This window comes from Alexandromys fortis, unplaced genomic scaffold (genome assembly GCF_014885135.2).
Source record: "Alexandromys fortis isolate MF-2015 unplaced genomic scaffold, M_Fortis_MF-2015_v1.1 scaffold_23, whole genome shotgun sequence".
NCBI classification, from domain to species: domain Eukaryota; kingdom Metazoa; phylum Chordata; class Mammalia; order Rodentia; family Cricetidae; genus Alexandromys; species Alexandromys fortis.
Window position 1 is genome coordinate 7,580,409 of NW_026067907.1, and position 24,695 is coordinate 7,605,103.

Below are 24,695 nucleotides of genomic sequence, written 5' to 3' on the forward strand. Positions count from 1 at the left end.
GGAGAGCAGTGGTCAGGCTGAGCGCAGGGCTACTGCGGGGAGGAGGTAGGGAAAGATGAAGAGCTGGTGGTAGGGGGCTTTTTCTCTGGCATCCCATCTGCACGGTTGTTTTTATACCCATTGCTTTACTGTGGTGGATGGGACATGGAGACACAGAAACCTGGAAACCATTGGGGGACAGTCCATTCATGGGTCCAATGAGAAGGTGAGAAGTCTTGATAGAGTAATTTAGTGGAATAATAGCAATGGCTGTCATAATAGCTCATGGCCGTCAATCATTTTTCTCTTTGCTTATATTTATATATTATTTGTGTGTGTGTATGTGTGTATATGTGGTATGTGTGTGTAAGTGTTCCTGTGTAGGTGAAGGTATAATATATACATATGTATAAGTCAGAATTGATACATTTCTCTCTAATTTTTTCCACCTCATTTTTTTTTGAGATAGGGTCTCTCCCTGAACCTGGAGACCCTGATTTTCTAGGCTATCTGTCTATCAAGCCCCAGGGATCCTTCTGTCCACACCTCCCCAGGACTAAGGTAACAGACATATGCCTTCAAACTCAGCTTTTTATGTGGTGCCCGGAATCCAGACTCAGGTCCCCAGCTGGCATGGTGGTTTACTCTGAGCCTCCTCCCAGCCTCTTTATGGTTTTCTAAAACATTTTGGGTGTAAAGACTTGACCACTTAATTCAAACTTCATGAACCTGAAGACCCAAAGTATGCAGCCTCCCTTCTCCAAGGTTTCCTCCCTGGCCTGAGGCAACTAGCCTTCTGAGAGGGTTTCTAATTTTGTTAACTTAACATAATGGAAAATCTGAAGCTGTCAGGCAAGAGTCAGTATTCAGAGAGGGAAAGGGGAACGCGATCAAAGGTCAAAGCTGCCTGTGCCATGCAGGACGGTGACAAGTGTGGCTTTTGCTAGTGAGGGCAGATTTTCTGCAGCCACTGTGAGGGGCAGTGGTCCCTGTTGGGAGATGGCTTCCTCAGAAGGGAGGTTCTCACACTGACGTGCATGCCAGCCCTGAGAAGCTCTGGTCGCTGCAGTGGAGAGCCAGAGCTGTCTTCCTCATACACCCCTAGATGTTTGTTTGTTTGTTTATTTTCCCCTCCCAGGAAAAAGGGTGGGGGAGGCCTTTCCTTGTTAGCTCTGCACATCTGTAGAGGTCTGTACTCAGGGTCAAATAATCTATATGAATACTTCATTTTGGATTATATATTAGAAACACCTGAAGTGTTCAAACAAACAAAAACCATATTGGTTGCTGGGCCACAGCCAGGGCTACTTAAATATTTTTATACTCTCAACTACTTTTCACCCAAGACACTTTTTTGACACTCTGTGTATACAGGCATATAAAATAGGCATACAAAAAAAAAAATAGGCATACAAATCAATATTTACTGATAATCATAAAAATTATTTAAAAATAATTCTTCGATCTCTATATAATTTTCAAATTTATTCAGATTAAAGTAAATGTATATATTAATGATATGGATATGCATGCTTATTTTTTAAAAATACTTATTTTCAGTTTGTGTGTATGGGTGTTTTGCCTGCATGTAAGTTTACTAGGTGCATGCCTGGTGCTATGGGGCCCAGAAGACGGTGACCAATCTCCTTTTATAAAATTGTTTTTATTTAACTATATATTTTCCTCCCCTCCCCTCCCCTCCTACTCTCTCCCATGGTGGCCGATCTCTTGAAACTGGAGTTACAGGCAGCATGAGCTGCAGTTCAGTGCTGGGAACTGAACCTGTGTCTCCTACAAGAACCACAAGGGGTTTGACCATTGAGCCATCTCTCCAGCCCCATATTTATTTTTATGTAAATAATTAAACATTGAGTATCAGATGCCGCAGGGCAGAGTGCATCTTCAGTATTTTTCAGAACTTTGATACGTTATGCTTTTATATTTTTGTAATTGTCACAGTCCAAAGAATGCCACTCCATATAAACATATAGCACAAAACAGCAGGAGCAAGGCTAGGACCACTTCGTAAATTGTCGGAAATTCTGTCCCATCTCAAGCAGGATTCACAGTTGTCTGGAGACAATGTTATTAGTCAATATGCTCTCTGGGAGCTACGTATCAGCATCCTCTGTTGATGCTAGGCTGGGAGAGGTGATAATCTGAAGGAGGGCTTCTTCCCCTCCTTAATGTGGGTGACTGTCATCGTAGGAGCGTGGAGGGACTTATGTGGGTGACCGCGATCGTATGAGTGCGGAGGGATTTACATGGGTGACCATCATCATAGGAGTACGGAGGGATTTACGTGGGTGACCATCATTGTATGAGCGTGGAGGAATTTACATGGGTGACCGTCATCGTATGAATGTGAAGGGATTTTAAGTCAGAGCAAAGGGACGTCTTACCAGTTGTACATCAAGATCAAAGTATGTTTCCTTATCTGAGGGGTTCTGACCAAGTCAAGGAATGAAGGGTTCAGTTTCTCGCCAGCATCCTCATCGGCTCTTAGTCTCTAAGGAGAACAAGAAGGGTGTTTTCTGTTAGAAGACACCTCTGGGTCCTAAAGAGAACAGCAGCTGCACTTAACACTGAGTGTCCATCATGAACTCCATGGAGCACTCTGTCTTATTTCATTTTTACCCTACAAGTTAGGGTCTGTTTTTCACTCCATTGTATAGAAGAGGACCCTGGTCATAGAGCAGTTAGGTCGCTCACAGCATGCGATTTGTGAGGTACGCTGGGGTACCATGGAGAGACCCAGCTCGGTGGTCCTGAGTGGCCCATCTGGACCAATAGGTAGGAAGTTCAGGTCCAAAACCTTGACACCGAGACCAGCACCAGCATCACTGGGAGCTCAGTAGGAATAAAGCACCGGGAGGCTGAGGAGACGCCTGGCAGGTAAAGCACTTGCCATTCAAGTGAGGACTGGAGCTCAGATCCCCAGAACATCTATATGCTGGGTGGGTGTGGTCGCTGGCCTGTGAGTCCCTGAGCAAGTTAGATAACAAGACTAGCCTTCTCAGTGTGCTCTGGGTTTGATTGAGTGACCTTGCCTCAAGGAGTAAGGTAGAGGAGTGAGCAAAGATGATCACTGACATCAACTTCAGGTCTCACCCCTCTCCATACTTCACACACACACACACACACACACACACACACACACACACACACACGCACACACAGGGTCTCGGAGTCTCTCATATCAAAATCACGTAAAAACGTCAAATCATATTGTTAACCTAACCTTTGCTGCATTTTCATTCAGAAATTATTTACATCTTGACATCATTTTCTTTTTATTTATTTTCTTTTGAAACAGAGTTTCTGCCTAGGATAGCCTTGAACTCACTGTGTAGCCAAATATGACTTCCAACTGCTGAGCCTCCTGCCTCCACCACCTCCGAAGTGCTGGAGATTTAGGTATGCACAGGCAAAGCTTTCGTGCCTCTCTGGGAATCGAACCCAGGGCTTCATGTGTGCTAGGTAAACACCTTATCACCTGAGCTACAGAGCAACCCTTGACAAACTTTTTTTTTTTTAATACAATCCATTTCTCCTTTCTAGTCCCATCAGATGAAAAGGTTTCAGACTGATGAGATCGACTATAGGCAAAATGTAAAGCACACAGCAAATGGCTATATCCCCAATGCTTATAATTCTTTGAAATTATTTGTGTTCAGAACTCTGCTGTGTGGACCTAGAACTTGCCCTGGGAAGCTGGACATGCAGAAAACAGCACAAACCCCTGAGGCAGAGCGACCAGCAAAACCTTGAGCTGCATGAGATAGAAACAGCTCCTTCATTGACTGTTTTTCAAAAAAAAAAAAAAAAAAAATCTGGTTTATTTTTGAGTCTGATGTTTGCCATCTGCTTATTTTCCCAAGGAGCACAAATTTTATGTATGAAATACTCTATTGTATTTTCCTACAGAGAGGCCAAAATGCCAGGGTGGGCCCCACGCCTCTCTTGCACAATGGCTAGCACACATGGCATATTTTCTGTACCCTCCTGTCACTACCCCCCAACTGACACCCAAAGCCTCAACTCACCTGAAGAGAGGCTGGCACCGATTTTCCATTTTTCTTAGCAATTTGCTTAATTATCTTCATGGCTTTTGCATTTTTGTTCTGGGAGATCAGCCATCTTGGAGATTCGGGTATGCACCTAGGGCGTAAGGGCAGGGGAGGGGTTTCTGGGGGCGTGTTGCTCAGGGAGTTTCAGTCGATCTACTTAGGACACCAAGGCTGCTGAGAGCACGTGAGGCTCTGTCCTCCCTTAAGTGCTGACTTGCCATCAGCCTGTCTCCAGGAAGCCTTCAGGCCTCCTCCTCAGGCTCCTAACCTGAATGGTCAGGTGAGCTGCTGAGCAGGGTGTGACTGTGCCTGTAGCTTGTGTCACCATGAGGAGCTTTGTAAAGACCTGAGAACTAAGATTAGGAATCGAGGTGGGAGTCACAAAGCATTATGGAAGGAAACAAGGGTACGTATGACACACACACACACGTATTATAATTAAACTATGTCATACACAGTTGATACATTATTATATAGCTATATATCACAGATAACACATTACATGTTATAATACCATGTTATATGATTTTTTAAATATATTTCATACTGAAAGAAACGAGGTAAGCTTCTGAGGTCAGGTAGTGGGCACAATGCAGAAACTGAACTGCATGGCTTGAGCTTGACCTATCAGGCTTAAGAAGCCCCGGCAAGTCCCAGGGTGCTGCTCGGAGCAAGGGCCCTCTATCCTGACCTAGCAGGCTCAAGCAGCCTGTGCAAGTCCCAGCTGGTGTCTTGAAGCACTCAGAGCCGTCAAGGTCAGGGTGAATGGAGATGAGGATGGAGGAGGATGGGCAGCTAGCCATGCTAGAAGCTAGAAAGGCCAGGCACACAGGGTTAAAGGCTTAAGGGCTGGAAGCTTTGGTGGCTCACTGCTCTGGGAAAGGTAGGGCCTAGTGGCCCCTGGGAAGGATCTTTCTGTAGAAGGGCCACGTGGAGAAGGCCATCGTGGCTCCTTGGTTAAGAAGGGCCGAGACCCAGAGTGTGGTCTGCTCAGAGGTGGCCAACTACTAAGATGCTGTAGCACTATTTTCCTAGTTGCCCATGAAAAGGTCTAGTGGCTGCCATTGCCTGTGCCTGGATAGGGGGAGCAGGTAGGAATTGCGAGAAATGTGGGCTTGGCAGAAGGTAGGACTCTGGACAACCTACAGGGGAACATGTAGGTGGTCCAGGCTTTCCTGGGAACACCAGGGGAGGAAACTCTGGCTCAACCCAGGCTGAGATGTGTGGGCTTTGGACTCTTTCTACAGCCTGCTGGATGCATCCATAAGGATTATCTGTGTTTATGTGACATTTGGACAGCCATTCACTGGGGCCTTACTGTGGGAATGCTTGGGACAGGAAGCTACCACAGAACCTGGTGTCACCTGATCTACAGAAATGTGGCCTTGGGTTTACTGATGGTGGTGGGGGCGGGGACTCCAATCCTGGGAAGTAACTGACGGAGGTTCCAGGGGAGATGAATGTTCCCAGAACCCCTGCCTGTGGAGTCCCTACATCTGCACTTGAAGCTGCCCCGTTCTCTATAGTGCTACCAGCTCATGCCTTTTGTTCCAGCTTCTCTGTTTGCTCGGACTGGTGGCTTATGTCCTTCTTTTCTTTTTGCATGTGTGTATATGTGTGCTTGCGTGTGTGTGTGGGCATGTGTGGGTGTGCATGTGCCTGTGTGGAGGCCTGAGGATGACTTCCTCCCCTGCTTTCCCCTTGCTCAATGAGGCAGATTGCCAGAACTGCTCAGCTGAACCCAGAGGTTGACAATATGGCTAGTCCAACTAGCCATTGTGCTCCAAGGACCCCACGGTTCTGCCTTCCAAGTTCTGAAATTCCGGTGGGCTGCCACACCTGTCTGATATTTACATGGGTGCTGAGGATCTGAACTTAGGTCTTTGCACTTGTGTGACAACCACCCATCTCTTCAAAACTGATATTTCTTGAGTTCTGGTTCTCTTGTCTCATATCTCTCTTCACGTGCTCTTACCAATCCCATTTGTCTCTACGTAACCAAGACATACATGCAATTTACTTGAATTCTGGATTGTTATATTTCATTGGTCCTGGATATCTGTACATAACCCTCTTTTGGCATCTCAAATTTGGCATATCCAAAGCTCAACTCATAACCTAGATAGAGAGAGTGCTTCTAAATTCCTCTTTCTTGTGAAAGACTCTCTACCACCATGTTGGTCTGTATGTGTTTCCCTTGGGTAGGAATGATGAATATAGTTTATCAGCCTGGGTAATTCTGATTTTTCAGTATGGTCTATCTGGAGTGCCATGCTGGACTTATTTGGGATAATTGCTGTTATGACTGATGGGAGGTATCTGCCTTGGTCACGCCTATGGGAAAGCAGTGATATAATCATTTGCCGCTCTGCCTGTCCATCTTAGAGTTTTGGAAAGGAGGAACAGGATAATGAGTGGCTATACTGTTGACTTCTTTCTGCCATCCAAACTGGATTCCAGCTGCTGGCAGCAAAACGTCAAATAAATCCCATGAGATGAAAGAAACAGGCCACAGGATTCTTCTGTCCCAAGCTAAAGGACATGGATTTCGAGTGAGGCACTGTGTAGGTTTTATTTTAGCAAACGGAATTGGCTTCCTATAACACAGCCCTGGAAAGTGATGGAAGCCTTGTCATACCCAAGCAGGGTGTTCGTGGGGAAGGGAGACTTAGACAAACTAGATTATTTAAAGGCACCTTCTTCTCGTTCCCAGCAGACTCACCAGAAATAGAGCAGGAAGCAGAAGTTGGGCAGAGTCACAGCGAATTGCAGCCATCTCCAGTGGGGAAGAGCATAGGCCACTCCTGCCAGTATCAGGAGCCCGAAGGTGAAGGCGACTTGGTAGAAAATCCCCACTGTTCTGCGATAGCCCAGACCAACAAATTCTGTAACTACAGAAAAGAATCCACATGGTCAGCAAGATGAGCTAAAGCTGGCTTCCAACCCTAAGGCAATCACAAATGCCCAGCTCAAAAATACAGGTTTAACATAGGATTTTCTGCACAGCTCTCTGAGCAATTTAAAATGTTTGTGTGTGCAGGTGTTTGTGTGTGTGTGTGTGTGTGTGTGTGTGTGTGTGTGTGTGTAGTGGTGGTCATTTTTGTTGCAGTTGTTGCTATTGTATTAATTACAGACTTGCATTAACTGAACCATGTTAGCAAAATGAGCAAAACTGTTTGACTTAGAGAATAACATTAGGCATGAGGCTGGGCATGGTACCTCATGCCTGTAATTCTAGTACTTGGGAGGCAGAGGCAAGGCGGGAGGATTCCTTTAAGTTCAAAGCCATTCTGAACTATATACATGGTTTTGTATAAAAAAATGAAAATAAAAATAGCAAAGCCAAAGGGGAATTTCAGGGCCTGGAGAGACATTTCAGTGATTAAAAGCTTGCTGCTTCTGCAGAGGGCCTGTGTTTAGTTCCCAGCACCCATGTTAGGAGACTCACAACCACCTCAAACTCTAATTCCTCTTTCAGGGGGTCTGACATCTTCTGGTCTCTATGTGTACTTGCTCATGTGTGGCACATAACATGCACACACATAAATAAAAATAAAATAAAAATGTTTTTAAAGTTTCAAAGATAAATGTAATCATATTTCATACAAATGCAAGGTTCTGTTCTGTGTCAACCAGGCAGTGAAAACTCAAGGCACAAACAAACGAATTAAAAACTGAATCTGTATTGTAGATGCTTCATTTATAATGGAACATTTACATGCAAGCTGTTCTTTTACAGAGATAAATAATTTGCAATTTTGTTTATTTATGTAAAGGACTTAGAAACCCTGTGGTGGGCTGGGATCAGCTAGTACTAGCTCGCAAAACAATTCATTTGAAATTTTTCAAAAACTTTGCAAATGAGTTGTTAAACATATATCTATTTTGAAAACTTCATGGTGGGAGTAGCTAAGGCTTAGAAAGTAGAAAACAGACAACAAGACTTGTCACTTCCTTTGAGAAGCAAGTTACCAGCCACAGCTGCAGATGGAGCTTTATTTATGGCCCCATGTCTGTATCATGACAGACCTGTGGGGTCTGCAGGCAGGGAGCTAGGTGTTGTGGGACAATGGTTTTACCCTGAAAGATTTGTTTCTTGTACTTGTTTAATAAAATGCTGATTGGACAGTAGCCAGGCAGGAAGTATAGGCGGGGCAATGAGAACAGGAGAATTCTGGGAGAGGATAGCCCAGTCTGCAGTTGTGACCCAGCTGCAGTGGACGCAAGATGTGACTGTCTTGCTGAATAAGGTGGCTAACACAGACGAGAATTATAGGTTATAAGAGTTAATAAGAAGCCTGAGATACTAGGTCAGTCAGTTTATAATTAATGTAGGCCTCTGTGTGTTTCTTTGGGACTGAATGACTGCAGGACTGGGTGGGACAGAAACCTCTGTCAACAGAATGGCACTCGGTCAACAGCTAGGAGCTGTTTTCATATAACAAACGTGCTAGAATGGGAATTTCACATGTTCCACAAGCCACAGTCTTTGCTTTAAATGTCTCACAAACCTGCTAAAGATTTTTTTTAATATTTATTTATTTATTATGGATACAATATTCTGTTTATTATGGATACAATTCTGTTGCAGAATTGCCTGCAGGCTAGAAGAGGGCACCAGACCCCATTACAGATGGTTGTGAGCCACCATGTGGTTGCTGGGAATCGAACTCAGGTCCTTTGGAAGAGCACGCAATGCTCTTAACCACTGAGCCATCTCTCCAGCCCCCTGCTAAAGATTTTAATCTTTTCTAGTTCAATGGACACACACACTAAACCTTTATAAGTTACTGTAAACCATCTAAAAATATCTTTAAATAGCTGATTTAATTAAGCAAAATGGTATGTGTCTTCCACTAAGGCAAGTGTCTACCTTTCAAAGTGTCCAGGGTCCTGGGTGAGGCTTGAGAGATGTGAGGATGGGGTTGGGGTTGGGGAGGAGTCACAAGGCAGGCATCAGTGACTCAAGGACTTTCACAGGGACTTCGGAGGAAATGAGCGGTAGGAGGTTGCAGTTAATGACAAAATGTACTTCTGCATAATTGAATTCTACTCAGCGTGTTCTCGAAACCAAATTAGTGGTTGAAGAGCGGTATGCATTAAGTCCTTCATCAGCCAATCACTTATCGTTTGTCTCTTCTGGAAGAAACGATGTTCTCCTTCTGCCCTGCAATTGCCCAGATTCCTACCAGGTAAAATAATGTAAGCACATCTTCTATTTACCTCTTGTGCAATAAAAGCGTCGGTCTTATTCCCTTAATTCCAAAGTGCTCAGTGCCCAAGTGTAGCTGAAAGGACACGATGGCGGAGGTTTCCAGATTTAACTAGATGATGGTTTTTCACAGCTGCCAGGTAGACACTGTGGTGTGCACTCAAGCATGCTTTTGCACCTCAAGGACTTTAATTGTCACTCTGGCTGCTAGTGAGTAAACTCCAGCCCTGACCTGACAGCTCAGGTGCTGCCCACAGGAAGGATGGGTCTTCCCACCTGGGCTAGCCTAATCTAGGTAATCTCTCTCAGGCATGCCAAGGCCTTTCTCCTGGGTGGTTCTAGCTCTTGCTGAATAGGCAGGGTGCACCAGCATGCTCGTGTCCTTCACTAATCCTTGTGCGTATGTCCAAATGGTTTACTAGAACAGATGAAGTACAGTAATACATCCCCTTACATTCTGAACACATCTCTTATTGTGGCGTCTCCTGCCTGAATAGGTTTGGTATAGGCTAGACTTTCTCTCTGTATAATACCCCAGGGTCTGGAAAACAAATTTTTGAAGAAATCTAAACAGGACTCTGGGAGGTGTGGTGATTCTGCCTTCATTGTTTTCTGTTGATAGGAGGAAAACAGAGCGAATTGATTGGGTGACTTAAAAAATTCTTTGGGTACAGAATTAAAATCAGCCTTGTCTTTCTGCCCGGGCTCCACCTGACTGAAAGTCCCCATGCGCGCCCAGCAGTATCTCAGGCTTTCTTACTCAGGATGTAGCCGATTAACCAGCCTGCTTTGCTGACCAGTCCCTGGACAAAGCGAAACACCAACATCCAGACATAGTTAGGGGAAACTGCCATGAGAACCCCAGAGGTAGCGTTGATGAGGATGGTGACCAAGAGACAGAACTTCCGGCCAAACCTATGGAGAAGAACCAAGAAAGGTCATGGGGTTAGTGGGTGTATTAGTTACTTCTCCTAGTGATAACACAAACACTGGTAAAAGCAGCTTGTGGAAGGAGAAGGGGTTTATTGGCTCCCAGTTCTAGGGTAGAACTCATCAGAGAAGGGCAGTCAGAGCAGCTTGGGGCAGCTGGCTGCCTTGCATCTGCAATCAGGAAGCAGAGAGCCGGAAATGCTGGTACTTGGCTCACATTCTCCTTTTGGTTATCCAGGACCCCAGCTCCTGGAATGGAGATGCCACAGTTAAGGTGGCTCTCCCCTACCTCAGTTATCCCCTCCCAGGTGCACCTAGACCTTTGTCTCTAGGTGACCCTAGATCCCAACAAGTTGACACTATGATCCATCACAGCTGGATTCCTGGAAGTTGGAGAAGATTCACGGATGCTATAAAGATGTGATCAAAACCTGAGGGCCGATCTGGAGGTATGGATTGATGGATACTCTTTGATACGCACATAAAGACCCACGGATTGATACTCCTTGGTACCCGTACATAAAGACTCACGGATGGATACTCCTTGGCGTGCACATAAAGACCCACAGATGGATACTCCTGATTGCACACATAAAAATCTCGCCATAGTGTAGCATATATCTAACACACACATAATGTTTGCTTTAACCAAAGTCAGTATTCATCATCAGGGTTGCACGTTCCCATGGTAACTCAATACGCAGTAGCCGCTCCTCCTATTATGGGACAGCTGTGCTCTAGGGAGTGGTTCAGATATTAACTGACCATTTGAAAATGATCCACAGCATTAGTAATGATTGTTGTAGGGTGTTAATGTTTTCAGTCTGAAATTTGGAGTTCAAGCCGCCTCTTTAGTCATGAGTGTAAATTACTGAAGCGAAGATGGCCTCGGCTCTGTCACTTCCTAGTCCTCTATCCATGGCTCCCCACTGTAATATGTAACCCTGCAGCTTCTGGTGCCAGGCTTGCCAGACGGACATTTCTCCCATCCTCCGCTGTTCCTTCCTGTTTCCACCGGCCCTCTCAGCTTCTCTAACCTCCTGACCCTGGGACATGACATGGTGTCATCTATGAAGTTTATGCTTAAGAACCAAGCAGTCAAGATATTTAAAGAAAATCTTGCCATAGTGTAGCATAAATAATAAAACCCAGAGACAGATATTGGGGTTCAAGCTAAAGATCAGAAAAGCAAAGCAGTTAACTCATTAGAGAAGTCTTAACCTCTACCAAGGCTGGGTGACTGCAGACTGAGCCCTGATCCTCTGTCTCTTCCCATCTTATATTCCTCTCCAGTGCTAGGATTAAAGGCCGTGACTCTCTGGTGCTGGGGTTAAAGGTGTGAGCCACCACCACCTGGATCTGTTTCTGCACTGTTGTTGTGTAGCTCAGAGTAACCTTGAACTCACAGAGATCCATCTGTCTCTGTCTCCCAAATCCTGGGATTAAAGGAGTGAGCCACCATGGGCCTGACATCTAGTGGCTTAGTCTTGCCCTTTGATTTTCAGGAAAACTTTATTTATTAAAACATAAATAAAATATCACTATACCATAAGGCTGAGGAGACAGTTCAGCAGGTGAAGTTCTTGCTTTGAAGCATGAGCACCTGAATTTGGATGTCCAGCATCTACACACAAAGCCGGGTGTGGTGGCATTTGCTGGGAGGTGGGGGGCAAAGGTGGGTGATCTCTAGGGCTCACTGGCCACCTATTCTAGTTAAAACAGCAAGCCCTAGGTTCAGTGAGAGGCCCCGTCTCAAAAATAAAGCAGAGAGCAAAGATGCCCGGTGTTGATCTCTGGTGTGCGTGTGTGTGCATGCGCGCACACACACATGCACCTCAATGTTTTGCATAAATTTGTATTCTATGCCCGACCGCCACCATAGCTGTCCTTGGCTCCAAGTGGTGTATGGGCCGTAAGCTGGACACAGTTACAACCCTTTCTCTGAATCTGTAAAGGTTTATTCAAGTGACAATTCCTCGGGGCCTAGTGGATTTGGATTTATAGTAAAGCCGCTGTGAATGTTGCTGAAGAAGGAGAAAATCTTTTGGCCGGAGGAGGGAAATGCATTATTGAAGACTCCAAGCAGGGAGAGTAAGTCCATGTTACAGAGAGACTGCAATGGCCCCAATAGCTTGAGATGTCCTCCTCCATGGACACACACACCATAGGCAGTTAAATTAGTGACATCTAGACAGAACCAGAGTGGCTGGGTACCAGTTTGGAGTGTCCTTTAGCTGTCTATTACCCAGTATAGAGACCAAGGCCTTCTTTGTCGGAACAGGGGAAGGGGCTAACGACATTATTTGGGAGCGTGGCAAATATGTAGAGCCTCAGGCTCACCCAGACAGATGGATCACAGCTTGATTTATAACAAAATCTGGATTAACTTATATGGTCATTAATACCTGGGAAGAAGTGCTTCTCTGTAAGCGACAGGTGGTAAAAATCTACTTTACATGAAGGGGTGCTGGGTGTTGTTCAGTGCTTTTCAGCATCTAATGAGGTAATCGTGGTTTTTTTTTTCCAGTTTATTTATATGGTAGATTACATTGATAGATTTTCATATGTTGAACCAGCCCTGCATCTCTGGGATGAAGCCGACTTGATCATGGTGGCTGATTTTTTTTTATGTGTTCTTGGATTCCGTTTGCTAGGATTTTATTGTGTATTTTTGCAACAATGTTCATGAGGGAGATTGGTCTGTAGTTCTCTTTCTTAGCTGAGTCTTTCTGTGGTTTGGGTATCAGGGTAACTGTAACCTCGTAAAGAGAAGAGTTTGGCAATGTTCCTTCTCTTTCTATTATGTGGAACAATTTGAGGAGTATAAGTATTAGCTCATCTTTGAAGTTCTGGTAGAATTCTGCATGGAAACTGTCAGGCCCTGGGCTGTTTTTGGTTGGGATACTTTTGATGACTGTTTCTATTTTCTTAGGGGTTGTAGGCCTATTTAAATTGTTCATCTGGTCTTGATTTAATTTTGGTATGTGGTACCTATCCAGAAAATTGTCTATTTATTTTATATTTTGTCAGTTTTGTGGAGTACACATTTCTGAAGTATGACCTAATGATTCTCTGGGTTTCCTTAGAGAGATAGAGATAAAAGAAACATATCTAAACATAATAAAAGCAATATATAGCAAGCCAACAGTCAACATCAAATTAAATGGAGAGAAACTCAAAGCGATTCTACTAAAATCAGGAACAAGACAAGGCTGTACGATCTCTTGATATCTATTCAACATAGTATTTGAAGTTCTACCTAGAGCAATAAGACAACAAAAGGAGATCAAGGGGACACAAATAGGAAAGATAGGAGTCAAACTTTCACTATTTGCAGCCTTCATCTAGCAACAGACGGAATCAGATGCAGAGATCCACAGCAGAGCACTGGGCTGAGCTGCCAAAGTCCAGCCAAAGAGAGGGAGGAGTGAGAATATGAGCAAAGGGGTGAAGACCATGATGGGGACACCCACAGAAACAGCTGACCTGAGCTAGTGTGAGCTCACTGACTCTGGACTGACTGCAGGGGAACCTGCACAGGACCAAATTAGGTCCTCTGAATGTGGGGGACAGATGTGTGGTTGGGACAGTCTGTGGGGTCACAGACAGTGAGACCAGGATTTATCCCTAGTGCTTGTACTGGCTTTTTGAAGCCCATTCTCTTGCTCAGCCTAGATATAGTAGGGAGAGCCTTAGTCCAGCCTCAAAGTGATATGCTAATGTTTGTTGACTCCCCCTGGGAAGCCTTACCCTCCCTGAGGAGTGGATTGGGGGTGGGGTAGGTGGGAAGATGGAGGGAGTGGGAAGAGGGGAGTGAGTAGGAACTGGGATTGGTATGAAAAATGAGAAAAGATTGTTTTTAAGAATAAATAAGTAAATTAAAAAATATCTACTTTATGAGGCTGTCATGGTCCTAAGTGAGATCAAATGAGGGTCCGTAGTAAAACAGCTGGCCTATGTGGTAGCTGGAGAGTATGTTTCCAGAGATTCTCAACATCTGGTAACAGTTGGCCTCAGCCCACTGCAGCTCTGCTTTGAGCTGCTTCTCTTGGGACAGCAGGCGCTGACTCCCAAGAGGAAGAGGGGCAAATTAATTGTTAAACACAACCGTTATTAAAAGTCAAGTGACACCCACTTACAATTTAAACATTACTCTAAAAACAAGGGTAAGCAGGCACAAACCTTGCTACTTCCTACTGACTACAACCGATCACCTGGCCTCTGAGGTCATTTGTCCTCGCGCTTATGCTGAGCAAATGCTGTCCCCAGACACCTCTGAGTACAGTGGCCTCGCTTTGATGGACGAGTCCCCTCCAGAAAGCTTGCTGTGAAATGCCCGCAAGCATGCCGCTAGATCAACACTCGTTATTCCTTATCAGAATACAATATGCAAAATGCTTATTAGAATACAATATGCAAAATGCTTGGAGCTGGTGAAAGACTGCTTCCTGTGTGTCAGCTGACAGAAAACCCTTCTCGGGAAGCTGGGAGCCAGGAACAAACTGGACATTTTAGTAGACAACTCAGTTCACAACTGTGGCACAGGTTGAATTCCTGCAAGCAATTTCCACCCCTCCTCCATTCCTTCCTCCTCACTTCCTTTCTTTTCTCCCTGTCTTTTCCTTCATTCCTCTTTCTCTCCTTTTCCTTACTTTGCTTTTTTTCCCCTTCAGTGTTCTTATCTGGATAATTTCAAAATATCCTGACTTTCTTCTAAACACCGTGCCCAAATCAGCTATTAGGGCATGTTTAACATTTTGTTTGTGAAAAACAGTATTTTGTTACAATGTTGGTTACAATTTGTGGATGAAATGGGTTTCCGTGCCGTTCTTAACTTATTGCATGATGTCTAAAGCTTGTAGTGGGCGTTAGGTATTCAGAAGAGAAGTGGCGTGTCTTTTCCTTGCCCTGCTTTGCCCTCCTGCATGCGTGTGGAACAGAAAAAAGAGCAATAAAGAGCAAAGCTTCAGGTAGCGTTGGGGAAAGAACTAGAGACACATCCAAAGCCTCCAGAGGAGCAGAAGGAACTAGGAGCTTTCTAGAGCTTGCCGGCATAGGGACAGAAGGATGAGCTCACTTGAGGAGGAGGGGAGCTGGCAGATTGGATCGTTCTCTGGAACGTGCTGTGAGGAGGGATTGGACCTCGTCTACTTGAGTGGGCTGACAATAGTTAACTGGCTTCTGCAGCCTACCGGTGTCACCTGTGCGCACGGCACTTCCTGGAAGTCTGGTGTTAATGTCCACCTTGGTCTACCAGGGAGTGGGTGAGCCAGGAGCTGCCTAGCCAGTGGCCTGTGAGGGTGATTGGGCCCTGGATCACCTCATTAATGTGTCTGTCTTCACTCCAGGGGCAGCCTGCAAAGAGCTACCTTCAGTTCTGTGTAATGAGGTAGAAATGAAATCACCCCCCCCCCCCCCCCCCCCCTCACCCCCCCCCCCCCCCCCCACCACCTCACAACCGCCCACAGCCAGTCGGGAAGAGCCTAGCCAGGGAGGCTGAGCAGACAGTTACAAATGCATTGTGACTTTTGGCACAGCGCCTCCACCTCCACCTCCACCTCCACCCATCCTCCCTCCTGCTGCCAATGGGGCCTCAGGCTCTTGTAAAGTCAGTACATTCTTATAAACCTTTAATTCTTTTGCAATTTCAATGCCAGCTCGATGAATAACTAAAGAAAGCCGCCTTACATTTAGATTATAGTCATAGTAGAGAGATGGCTGGGGACGCTTGAAAAGGCAGTGTGTGAGCACAGGACTCAACTGCTAGATATTTCTGGGTCAAATATTTATTTTCGCAGGCTGATTGTTTAATACAGTCATTCTTAAGAGCTATGCATGCTTATAATTAAATCTCATTAAAAGCAAGTTCAATAAGCATGTAAAGCGTATCGTTTCCTCCTTGTGTTGTTACATCTGATTATCCGGGGCCGTTTGCACCCACCGGATTTATGTGACACAGAAATGCTATGTCTAACCATGTCTCTGTGCATACACATATACAGACTGTATGGATGTATCATCATAGTACACATTACACACGTTAATACACAGGTACATATTACTGTGCTGTTAGGTGACTGGCGGTAAGACTGGTGCCAGCCAGGTCATAGAGTTTCAGTGCCTGGCTTATGACAGGCACTCTGTAATTGGGGGTGTTATGAGTATTGTATCATTGACTCTGATGACCCAGGTATCTACAGTCCTCTCTCTGTTGAGTACTCCCCTTCCTAGCTAATGGTCATCTACCGAGCAAAGGTGCATTGCAATAAACAACTCCCTTAATTGCATTCTAAGCCTTAGCCTTGTACCTGATGGGTAAATGTAGCCATTCCCCCTCATCAGAAAGGAAGCATCTCTCTACAGCAAGGGGAGACCTTCACAGGAAACTTCAACTGGACACAATGTAAAGATCGACGGGGTACAGGGTGCCCAGCTTTGGCATCTGAGGCTGGGGAATATCACGGAAGAGGCCGGCAAAGATGGCAAGAGCCAGAGGACCTGGAAGTCTATAGTCTTTTAGAAATGGCTGCATAAACAAACCATGGACACTGACAATATCAATAGAATGCTAACTCGGAAAGGGAAACTCACGGGGCCCCGCCCCTAGACAAGATGTACAGGCAGCTAGTGACTGCTAAGGGAGTGAGACAGCCTTTCTCAGGTTATCCTGGTCAGTCTTGAAACCATATACGCACAACAGCAATAAAAAGACACAGCAGGTTGTAGTTACATATTTGTTTATGTATACAGGTATGTAACAATACTAATTAAAGAAAAGGAGGGTATCAGCTCAAGAGTTGGAGGGATATCAGAGGGATTGGAGGGAGGAAAGGGAAGGGATGATGAAATCATATTTTAATAAAAGTAAAAATAAATGATCAAAGAAAATGCAAAGAATATTAACACACACACACACACATACAAACTTTTGTACAGTGAGCAGAAGTTCACAATGATGGGCGACCAGAGTCAGAGCACAGCCCACAGACACTGAATATGGACAGTCCGACAGGCATAGAGCCTAGGGATGGGCTTCTGGTCTGTGAGGATTAGCTGGTCTGGATGGTGCTCACAGCTCCTGATGGCTCATGACCATGTGGGAGACAGTGAGGCCAAAGAATAAACTGAGAATCACAAAAGGCATGAAATCATTTGTTGCCTCTGCCAGCCCTGAACTGGTAGATAGATAGTCCATAAGAAAAAAGTCCTGCCTGGTGGTCGAAACCTCCTTCCCTGACCTCCAGAGGATCCGAGAGTAAAACATGAGTCATTATTCTCAAAGCAGCTGAGAAAACTCCAAGAGCATAAAAGCAGTCACCATTAAGGTGGGTGGGAGTGAGTGGTCCGCCTGTGTGTTTGGGGCAAAGAGGGATTCATGCAGGGTGGGTGAGCCCAAGAGCTGTCTGAACCTGCAGGTTATTTAAAAAGCCCTGCAGGTGTCTCACCTACCTGTCTGCTAGGTAGCCAATCCCTACAGCACCGATGAAAAACCCCACGTTCACTACCGACTGAAACAGGTCCAGCATCCAGGAGTGAGCACACACTAGGTTAAACTGTCCAGATGTGAGGTGTGGTCCAAGGCGGGGGAGGAGCAGGAGGGAGAGAGGGAGAAAATGCTGTTATAATCTTGTTAGACACAGTTCAGCTCAGAGAGTTCTTTGAATATTCCCAACTGGGCGTCCTGGGAGCTCAGGGGTTCGGCTAATTAGCGCGTGCTACTTACTTACTATTTCTTGAACCGAGTGCCAACAGCCCAGCTGTTTCCTAACCCATGCTAATTTTCTATAGACCAGCAAAAAGATTTCCCCTGGAATCCATTTAGCATTCCATCTGGCAGTGGGAGTTGGGCATTTGGCTAAAGCGTTGGCTCTATCGACTGAACGCAGGCAGCAACTTGATTTATAGACAAGCCCATCTTCTCCCTTCTAGCCCTAAGACACAGAGGTGATACATCTGTACAGCCAGGGAGCGTGAGATTTAAGATCTCTCAGCTGTCTGTTATGTTAAACAACTGGGGGATTCACAGAGTCCTGTTGTGCTCGGAAGGCAGGTGGAGGGTGACCAGTGCTGGCCTGGCAGGCAGGAGAGATGGTTTTCTAACCTCACCCTGCCTTCTTATTCTGCAGTCTAGAGCACATCCGAGTTCTCCTGCCCTGGCCTCAGTTTCCTGAGCTCTGTACAAAGGGATGAGGTAAGTCTCTGCAGAGCTATTTCAGAGTGGTATCCTAGAGCCGTGATGTGATGTGGAGCCTGTTTCAGATCCCCCAGACGAGGCTCTCCCGCTGAAGGCCAGGAGACCCTCCGAGGACCCAGGCGGTCCTTTCTAACTAGCTGCTGAACAGCTTCCTCTATGTCTGCAGGACAGTTCCGCAGTAAGTGTCCATGCTTGATCTTCCTCTTCAGGGAATGAGGCCTCACACTTAGATCATATGTATGTGTGTGTATGCATACATGTGAGTGTTCCTAAGTATGCACACATGCAGATGGGGTCAGGGAGCAGCCCCAGTTGCCACTTCTCAGGCACCATCCTCACTTTTTTATTGATATAGGGCCTCTCATTGGCCTGGATCTGGCCAACTAGGTTCAGCTGGCTGGCTAGCAAGGCTCACGAGTTCAACCGTCTTTGCCTCCCTGATACTGGAACTATTATCACGTGCCCACACCTGGCTTTCTCTGCGGGTTCTGGGCATTAAACTCAGGTTCTCAAGCTTACAAGGCAGGGTGCTTTACCTAGTGAACCATACCCCCAACCACGAATGTATCTTTGAAATCACTTTTATCACCACTGTATGTGTGTACATGATGTATGTGGGTAGGTGCGCACCTGTCCCTACATGTATGTGAAAGTTAGAGGACAACTTTGTGAAGCTGGCCTCTCTCTACTTTCACAGGGGGCTGGGATTGACCTTGAATTGTCAGACTTGCGTGGCGAGTGCTTGACCCTCTAAGTCACCTTGCCTGCCCTTGTGACTAGACTTTTTTTAAATAAAAATAGTTGTACCATAGTCTAACCCCAAGCCCCAAAATTTCCTGTGGGCATTTTGACCACACTAAAGGGGAACACATATCTCTGGAGAAAAAAAAGTACATCTTATAACACCCATTAGCAGAGCAGATATCAGAGGAGGGCCACACTATTTTTGGTGGCCTTTGTGTGGTGGGATAGGCAGCTTCTGGCAAATGTGAATTCTAGAAGCATGCCCACATCTGACATCACTTTTAGGCATCCCGATGTGGGTTTGCTTGTTGCTTACTGCCAAGACCTGCATATGCCAGAATCACCCCTAGCAGTACTGAAGGAGTTCTCAATAACCACCTCAGAGTTATTTAACCACCTTATTTTAGCCAGGAAACTAGGATTTTACAAGGCATATGAGTCCAAAAAGCATGTCTGGGCAAGCATAAGAACCATGTGTTTCCTAGTTCAATCATTTGCTTCATTTGCATCCTGATCCCTGAACTCACTTACCTCGGTGACGATGGAGGAGCCAGGAGTGTCGTACACCCAGCCATGCTGGCAGGGGCTCAGAGGCAGGTGGCTCCTGTTGGTAGCCAGACTGGACAGTGGGTCCCCACAGTCAATGGTGCTCTGGTTCCAGTCCACCTCATACTGCATGCACTGGCTGAGGAAGGAGGCCTCCTCTGCAGACCCCAGGCCTGGCACCGTGTAGTTCAGCTCCTCTGCTAGGCTCCAGCCACATCTCTGGCTCAATTCGGCCACCCCGGGACTCCAGCAGCGGTGGTTAGGGGTGAAGCCCAGGAAAACGATGCCCACATAGATGGGAGTGAAGGCACCCGAGAGCAGAGCTAAGAGGAAAAACGTTTGCTTCTGGAAAAGGTGGAACTCCCCTATATGTTCTAGAATGTCATCCACCGTCGGCATGGCTCTCGGAGGCAGCTGATTCTGAGGTTTCGCCTGCCGGACTCCAAATGCTGCTGAAGGCGGCCACGGTCAGCTCAGGACGACTCTTGACCAAGAGTCAAAGGGTGAGCGTTAGTTTACTTTAAAGAGGGACCAGCCTTCGGGTCAGACTTTCCTTGGGCAGGACAACTTCCAACCGCACCTCTCCAACGGGGGAAGATCTTGCTGCCCGGAAATGCCCAGAGCAGGCCCTGGAGTGTGATGTGTTTACTGTAACCTCATTCTCTGTGAGTCCGTCTCTGCTCACACCGGCTCTACAAACAATCCCTTCTCTGTATCCCACGGGGAGAAATCCGAGTCCCTTAGCATATCACAGCTGGTTAATCTTTCTTCAGCACATTAACTGGGCAGAAACATTAATACATCCTCTGTCACCTACACAGCCAGCCTCTCCTACAAGGTGGGACAGAGACAGCAGATGCATTCGGTTGTGCCTGCCCAGTGCAGTGTGCACCAGGGCCTGGGGTCATCTCCAAGTACTTTTTGCAGGTTATGGATCCTTCTTGAGCGACATGCTGTGGCGGCTTGCTTTGATGTCCCCTGGACTGCCTCATTCTGCCTTTTCAAAGGCTTCACTCCAATTGGGCATTCTTGCCTTTCAGACCCGATGTGTCCTTCCTCTTCGTCCACTTGCGAGGAAAGAATAACACATTCATCTCACATCTAAGTCACGCACTAATACAGGGCCTTGGTGTATCTGCTCCATTGTCACTTTGTTGTTCTAGGTCACCCATCTGTGTTGTTAGGGAAGGTCCTTTAGGATGCCGGTGAGGACATTTAAATGCAATGGATTTAGGCTGTCTTTCCTACTGGACAGAAGGATCCCAGGGCACTGTGATACTGCCAAGCAAAGTAGGAAAAGAAGTATGCCTGCTGACAAACCTGATAAAAATAGGAATGTAGCCTCTATTTGTCTGTCTGTCTGTCTGTCTGCCTGCCTGTCTCCCCTTTCTCTGGTCCACACTCCCTGTCTCTCACTCTCTTTCCCTCTTTTTGCTTTCCTACCTTCTTTCTCCTCTTCCTCCCCCTCAACCTCTTCTGTTAAATGATCAGTGGTTATAACTGCTCAGTCCAAAGGCAGTGACCCGTGATAGTCCTCCTCCCTGCAGTGTCGGGGACTGGACACTGGTGAGGATATCTGTGACCGTCTTGTCTGCCTCCCAGAGGTATTCCACTGCCTGGGCCCCTGCAGCCCCTTGGCCATCTGCTGAGGGAGAGACATTTAGGGATTTCTTCAGAGGTGTCCAGACATCTTAGGGAGTGTGTTAGGAGCTGAGACCATGTCTGTTATTCACTGGGCAGGCTGTGGGAGTGGGCTAGTTCAAAAAGCTACTATGATTGGCAAGCCTGCCTCGACATCCAGGGACCGGACATGGTCCTGGCTGCCTCCTACTTGGCAATTCACAAGCCCTCACACCTGTGATTGACTCATGGGTACAGCCCCTATCAGGACGCCAGATCTTCATGCCCACTAGCAAGAGGCCTCCAGGTGAGAGTCAAGGAAAGCAGCCTGTGCCAAGGAGCGATGTCGAAATCCATGAACTAGAAGGAACGATCAGATAAGGCAAAGGCAGGTGCTCGGATCCCTTACAGTGTTGGCTCCACAGTCACGTGACACGTCCATTGAGCCGCTGACACAGACGTGAAGCCCAGAGTTGAGCAGCTGTAAGATCAATGCTATTGGTGACAGCCTGGAGGACAGCCAAGCCACACGGGCAAGCAGCAGCTCCATGGTGCCCCACAGGGAAACCACAGGAGCTACCTCAGTGCTGGGAATTTTGTGTCCTTGTCACTTTATTTAGGGGCAGTTTCCACATTCAGAGATGTGACCCGAGGGCAATCTGGAGTGTTGATCATTTAATCCACACAGACAGATAATTTATTGTAATGAATGGCAGAAATATATCTCAATCTTCTATCAGGTTCCCTGTCACGTAAATAAAATGTCCCCAGGTTCCTCTCTTCTGTTCAGTACTGTAGGTGAACACCTGCAGTCATGCCAACCTTAACTTTCCCAGATTCCACACCAGAAGGCAGGGCTAGTCAAAGAAAGATGTTGGAATAGATGCGGCCTTTTCGATGGCCAGCCAGGCCACAGGCACATTTGAGACAAAGGGCAGAGCAGAGCGAGGAGGGCTTGGGGTCATTTGTCACACAGGCTTCAGGAGATGGCGTCTGATATCTTGGCGTCAGGGCATCCCTTAGCCGCATGGAGCCAACCTGAAACAAGAATGACCGAAGCGGGTGGCTTTGTACAGAGACAGATTGTGCATTGTCATCGCAGTGAACAGGGTTGATCGCAGATGGCCAAGTAGGTCAGGAAGGACACGATCCACATGAGGTCCTAGCCATGTCACCAGGCATCCTTGGTAGTCAGAGCTGATGTGTGTCACCACCCTTCCTCCCTTTTCTTCCTCTCTCCCCCACCCTACCTCTCCAGGACTATCACAGCCAGGTGGGGCCCTCAGATGGACACAGCCCCTCTGACTTAGAGCTATGGACTCATTACGCTATCGGATGGGACTCCTTACTTGAGAAAGCTTCTTCGTGGTAGATCAGATCTATCTTCTGGACCTTTCCTCTCATTGGGACATTATTCTCCCAATGCAGGCTGAGTAAGAAGCTTTCCTATGTAGAAGTTCCAGGAGCTGAAGACTTCAGAATCTTGTTTTTCTGAATTAGGCATTGCTCCTCCCCCGCCCTGTGGCAGCTCTGGGGAAGCCGTAGGCTGGGTTCTGCCTGTCTCTGCCCCTCTAGTGTTGGGATTAACAAGAGAGCACCACATCTGACTTTTCGTGTGAGTTCTAAAGCTTGAAGTTAGGCCTTCACGCTTGTACAGAGAGCGTGTGACTTGGCCACTCCCACGTCCCTAACATGCTTTTTACAAAGTGGATCCAGATTGAATTTGATTAACAAAATATAAACCACAAAACCCAAGACACCTACGAACCATTCAGAGCTTCCTGCCACCTCTGGCAGCTTCCTTGTCTATCTCTCAATGGCTTTTTGTTAATCTCAAGAGATAAATCCAGTTAGTTCTCTCTATTACCATCTTTTCATAGCCTGGCCTCTCCTATGATGCAAGTTGGCACACATGAAATCAGATTTGTTAGGATGACCTTGGCTCACAGATACCAGTAGTTTGGGAAAGAGAAAGATGAAAGAATGGGGACAAAGGACTTCTGGTCCATGGGTGGCCACAGCGTCACTGTAAAACAAAGAAGAAAATTGAGAAAACATTTCTCATTGTATGTTCAAGAATTCAGCATTGGTAAACATCCTGCGTTCACTGGGTTTCACAGCCTCACGGGCAGAGACTAGGGGCCAATGGGTAATTTAATGAGAGCTATTCATATGGAACACAACTTTATGGGAATTATCATGGGAATTTTGGGGGTATGTTAAAACAGAGTATGTTTCTGCCCATCACAAGAACCCCCTTCCAGGCTCAAAAGGTACCTGTGACGCACAGCAGGCACCATTGTGTGTTCACTTACGATGACCACCTAGGCCCCTGAGAGGAGTGGACACAGATTGACTGGGAACACATTGTTCTTGTATCCTCTGGGTCAGACAACACGAACAAGAACTCTACTGTCTGCTACCAAAAGACAGGGACTTTTGATGGCTCTGTGACATAGTGCCTGTGGGTAAGACACTGGACAGACTTAGCAAGTCAGAGCGATGCTGGTCACCCCAGGGGCTACAAGTGAGCCTTGTCAGGAGTGGACCCTGGCTCTGGGCTGCACTTCATGTGCCTTGAAGAAGATCCAGGCACTCAGAATGTCACTGAGAAACCACAATAGGAGTCAGTGCTCCAGTTTGAGAAGTTTGTCATCATTTATTCAGACCAGGAAATGCAACCTGCGGTGCCCAACAGTGGGGAGAAGCCGATCCTCCTGTGAGTGAAGAAGCGGAACAGGCGATTGAGATGCTGATTGTTTCAAATAGGCAGATAAAACGTGAAGGGCTGGCTCACACCTTCGCAAGTGTGTGTTCACATACAGCATGAGTGAAACTGATGGGCAGTCCCCACTAGCTCACCCCCGTTCTCTGGGGGCCTGAGGCAGGGCCGGGGAGGGAGGATGCTAGTGTGGCTGTTGTTGCTCAGGAAGGAGTATGCTGACATAATGACCATACTGCCAGTTTCCTTCCTCCCGCACGTCCCTTCCACTCTTTCCTACGTGAAGCAGCAGTCTTAGGATGAGGGCTACGATTGTGAGTCCTAAGCAAGACGCCACGGTTGAGGGCAGAATTCCTCAGGGCCTGGTGAGGTGGGCTGTGCTGTGCCTTCAACCCCATGTGGCAAAGTCTGTGCAAATGCTGAGCATACCTAGGGGCCTGTGGTACACACAGCTCATGCTGGCCCTCACGTCAGAATGGGAGTGGATGGAAGGCAAGCCCCTGCTAGACCAGGATCACTGCCTACTGTCTAGACCAGCATGCAGCCTAATTGTCCCTTCCCAGGTGGGAAAGTTGGGGTATTTAAAAAGTGATATGTGGGATTGTTGCTAGTAGTACTGTTTGCCTAGCATGTACAAAGTTCTGGGTTAAATCACAAGTACTGAAAATAAAGTGAAAT

General features: G+C 46.6%; 1 protein-coding gene across 1 annotated transcript in view; it reads right to left on the reverse strand.

The window, feature by feature from the left end:
• The window catches only part of Slc22a2 (solute carrier family 22 member 2), a 35,573-nt gene extending 15,499 nt beyond the window's left edge, over window positions 1–20,074 (reverse strand). The window contains exons 1-6 of the mRNA XM_050135901.1: window positions 19,661–20,074; window positions 17,641–17,744; window positions 10,022–10,176; window positions 6,772–6,940; window positions 4,026–4,140; window positions 2,382–2,488 (exon numbers count right to left, since the gene is read on the reverse strand). Coding sequence (XP_049991858.1) covers window positions 2,382–2,488; window positions 4,026–4,140; window positions 6,772–6,940; window positions 10,022–10,176; window positions 17,641–17,744; window positions 19,661–20,074 — 1,064 coding nt within the window. The remainder of the gene's footprint in view (window positions 1–2,381; window positions 2,489–4,025; window positions 4,141–6,771; window positions 6,941–10,021; window positions 10,177–17,640; window positions 17,745–19,660) is intronic.
• Between the last annotated feature and the right edge of the window lie 4,621 nt (window positions 20,075–24,695).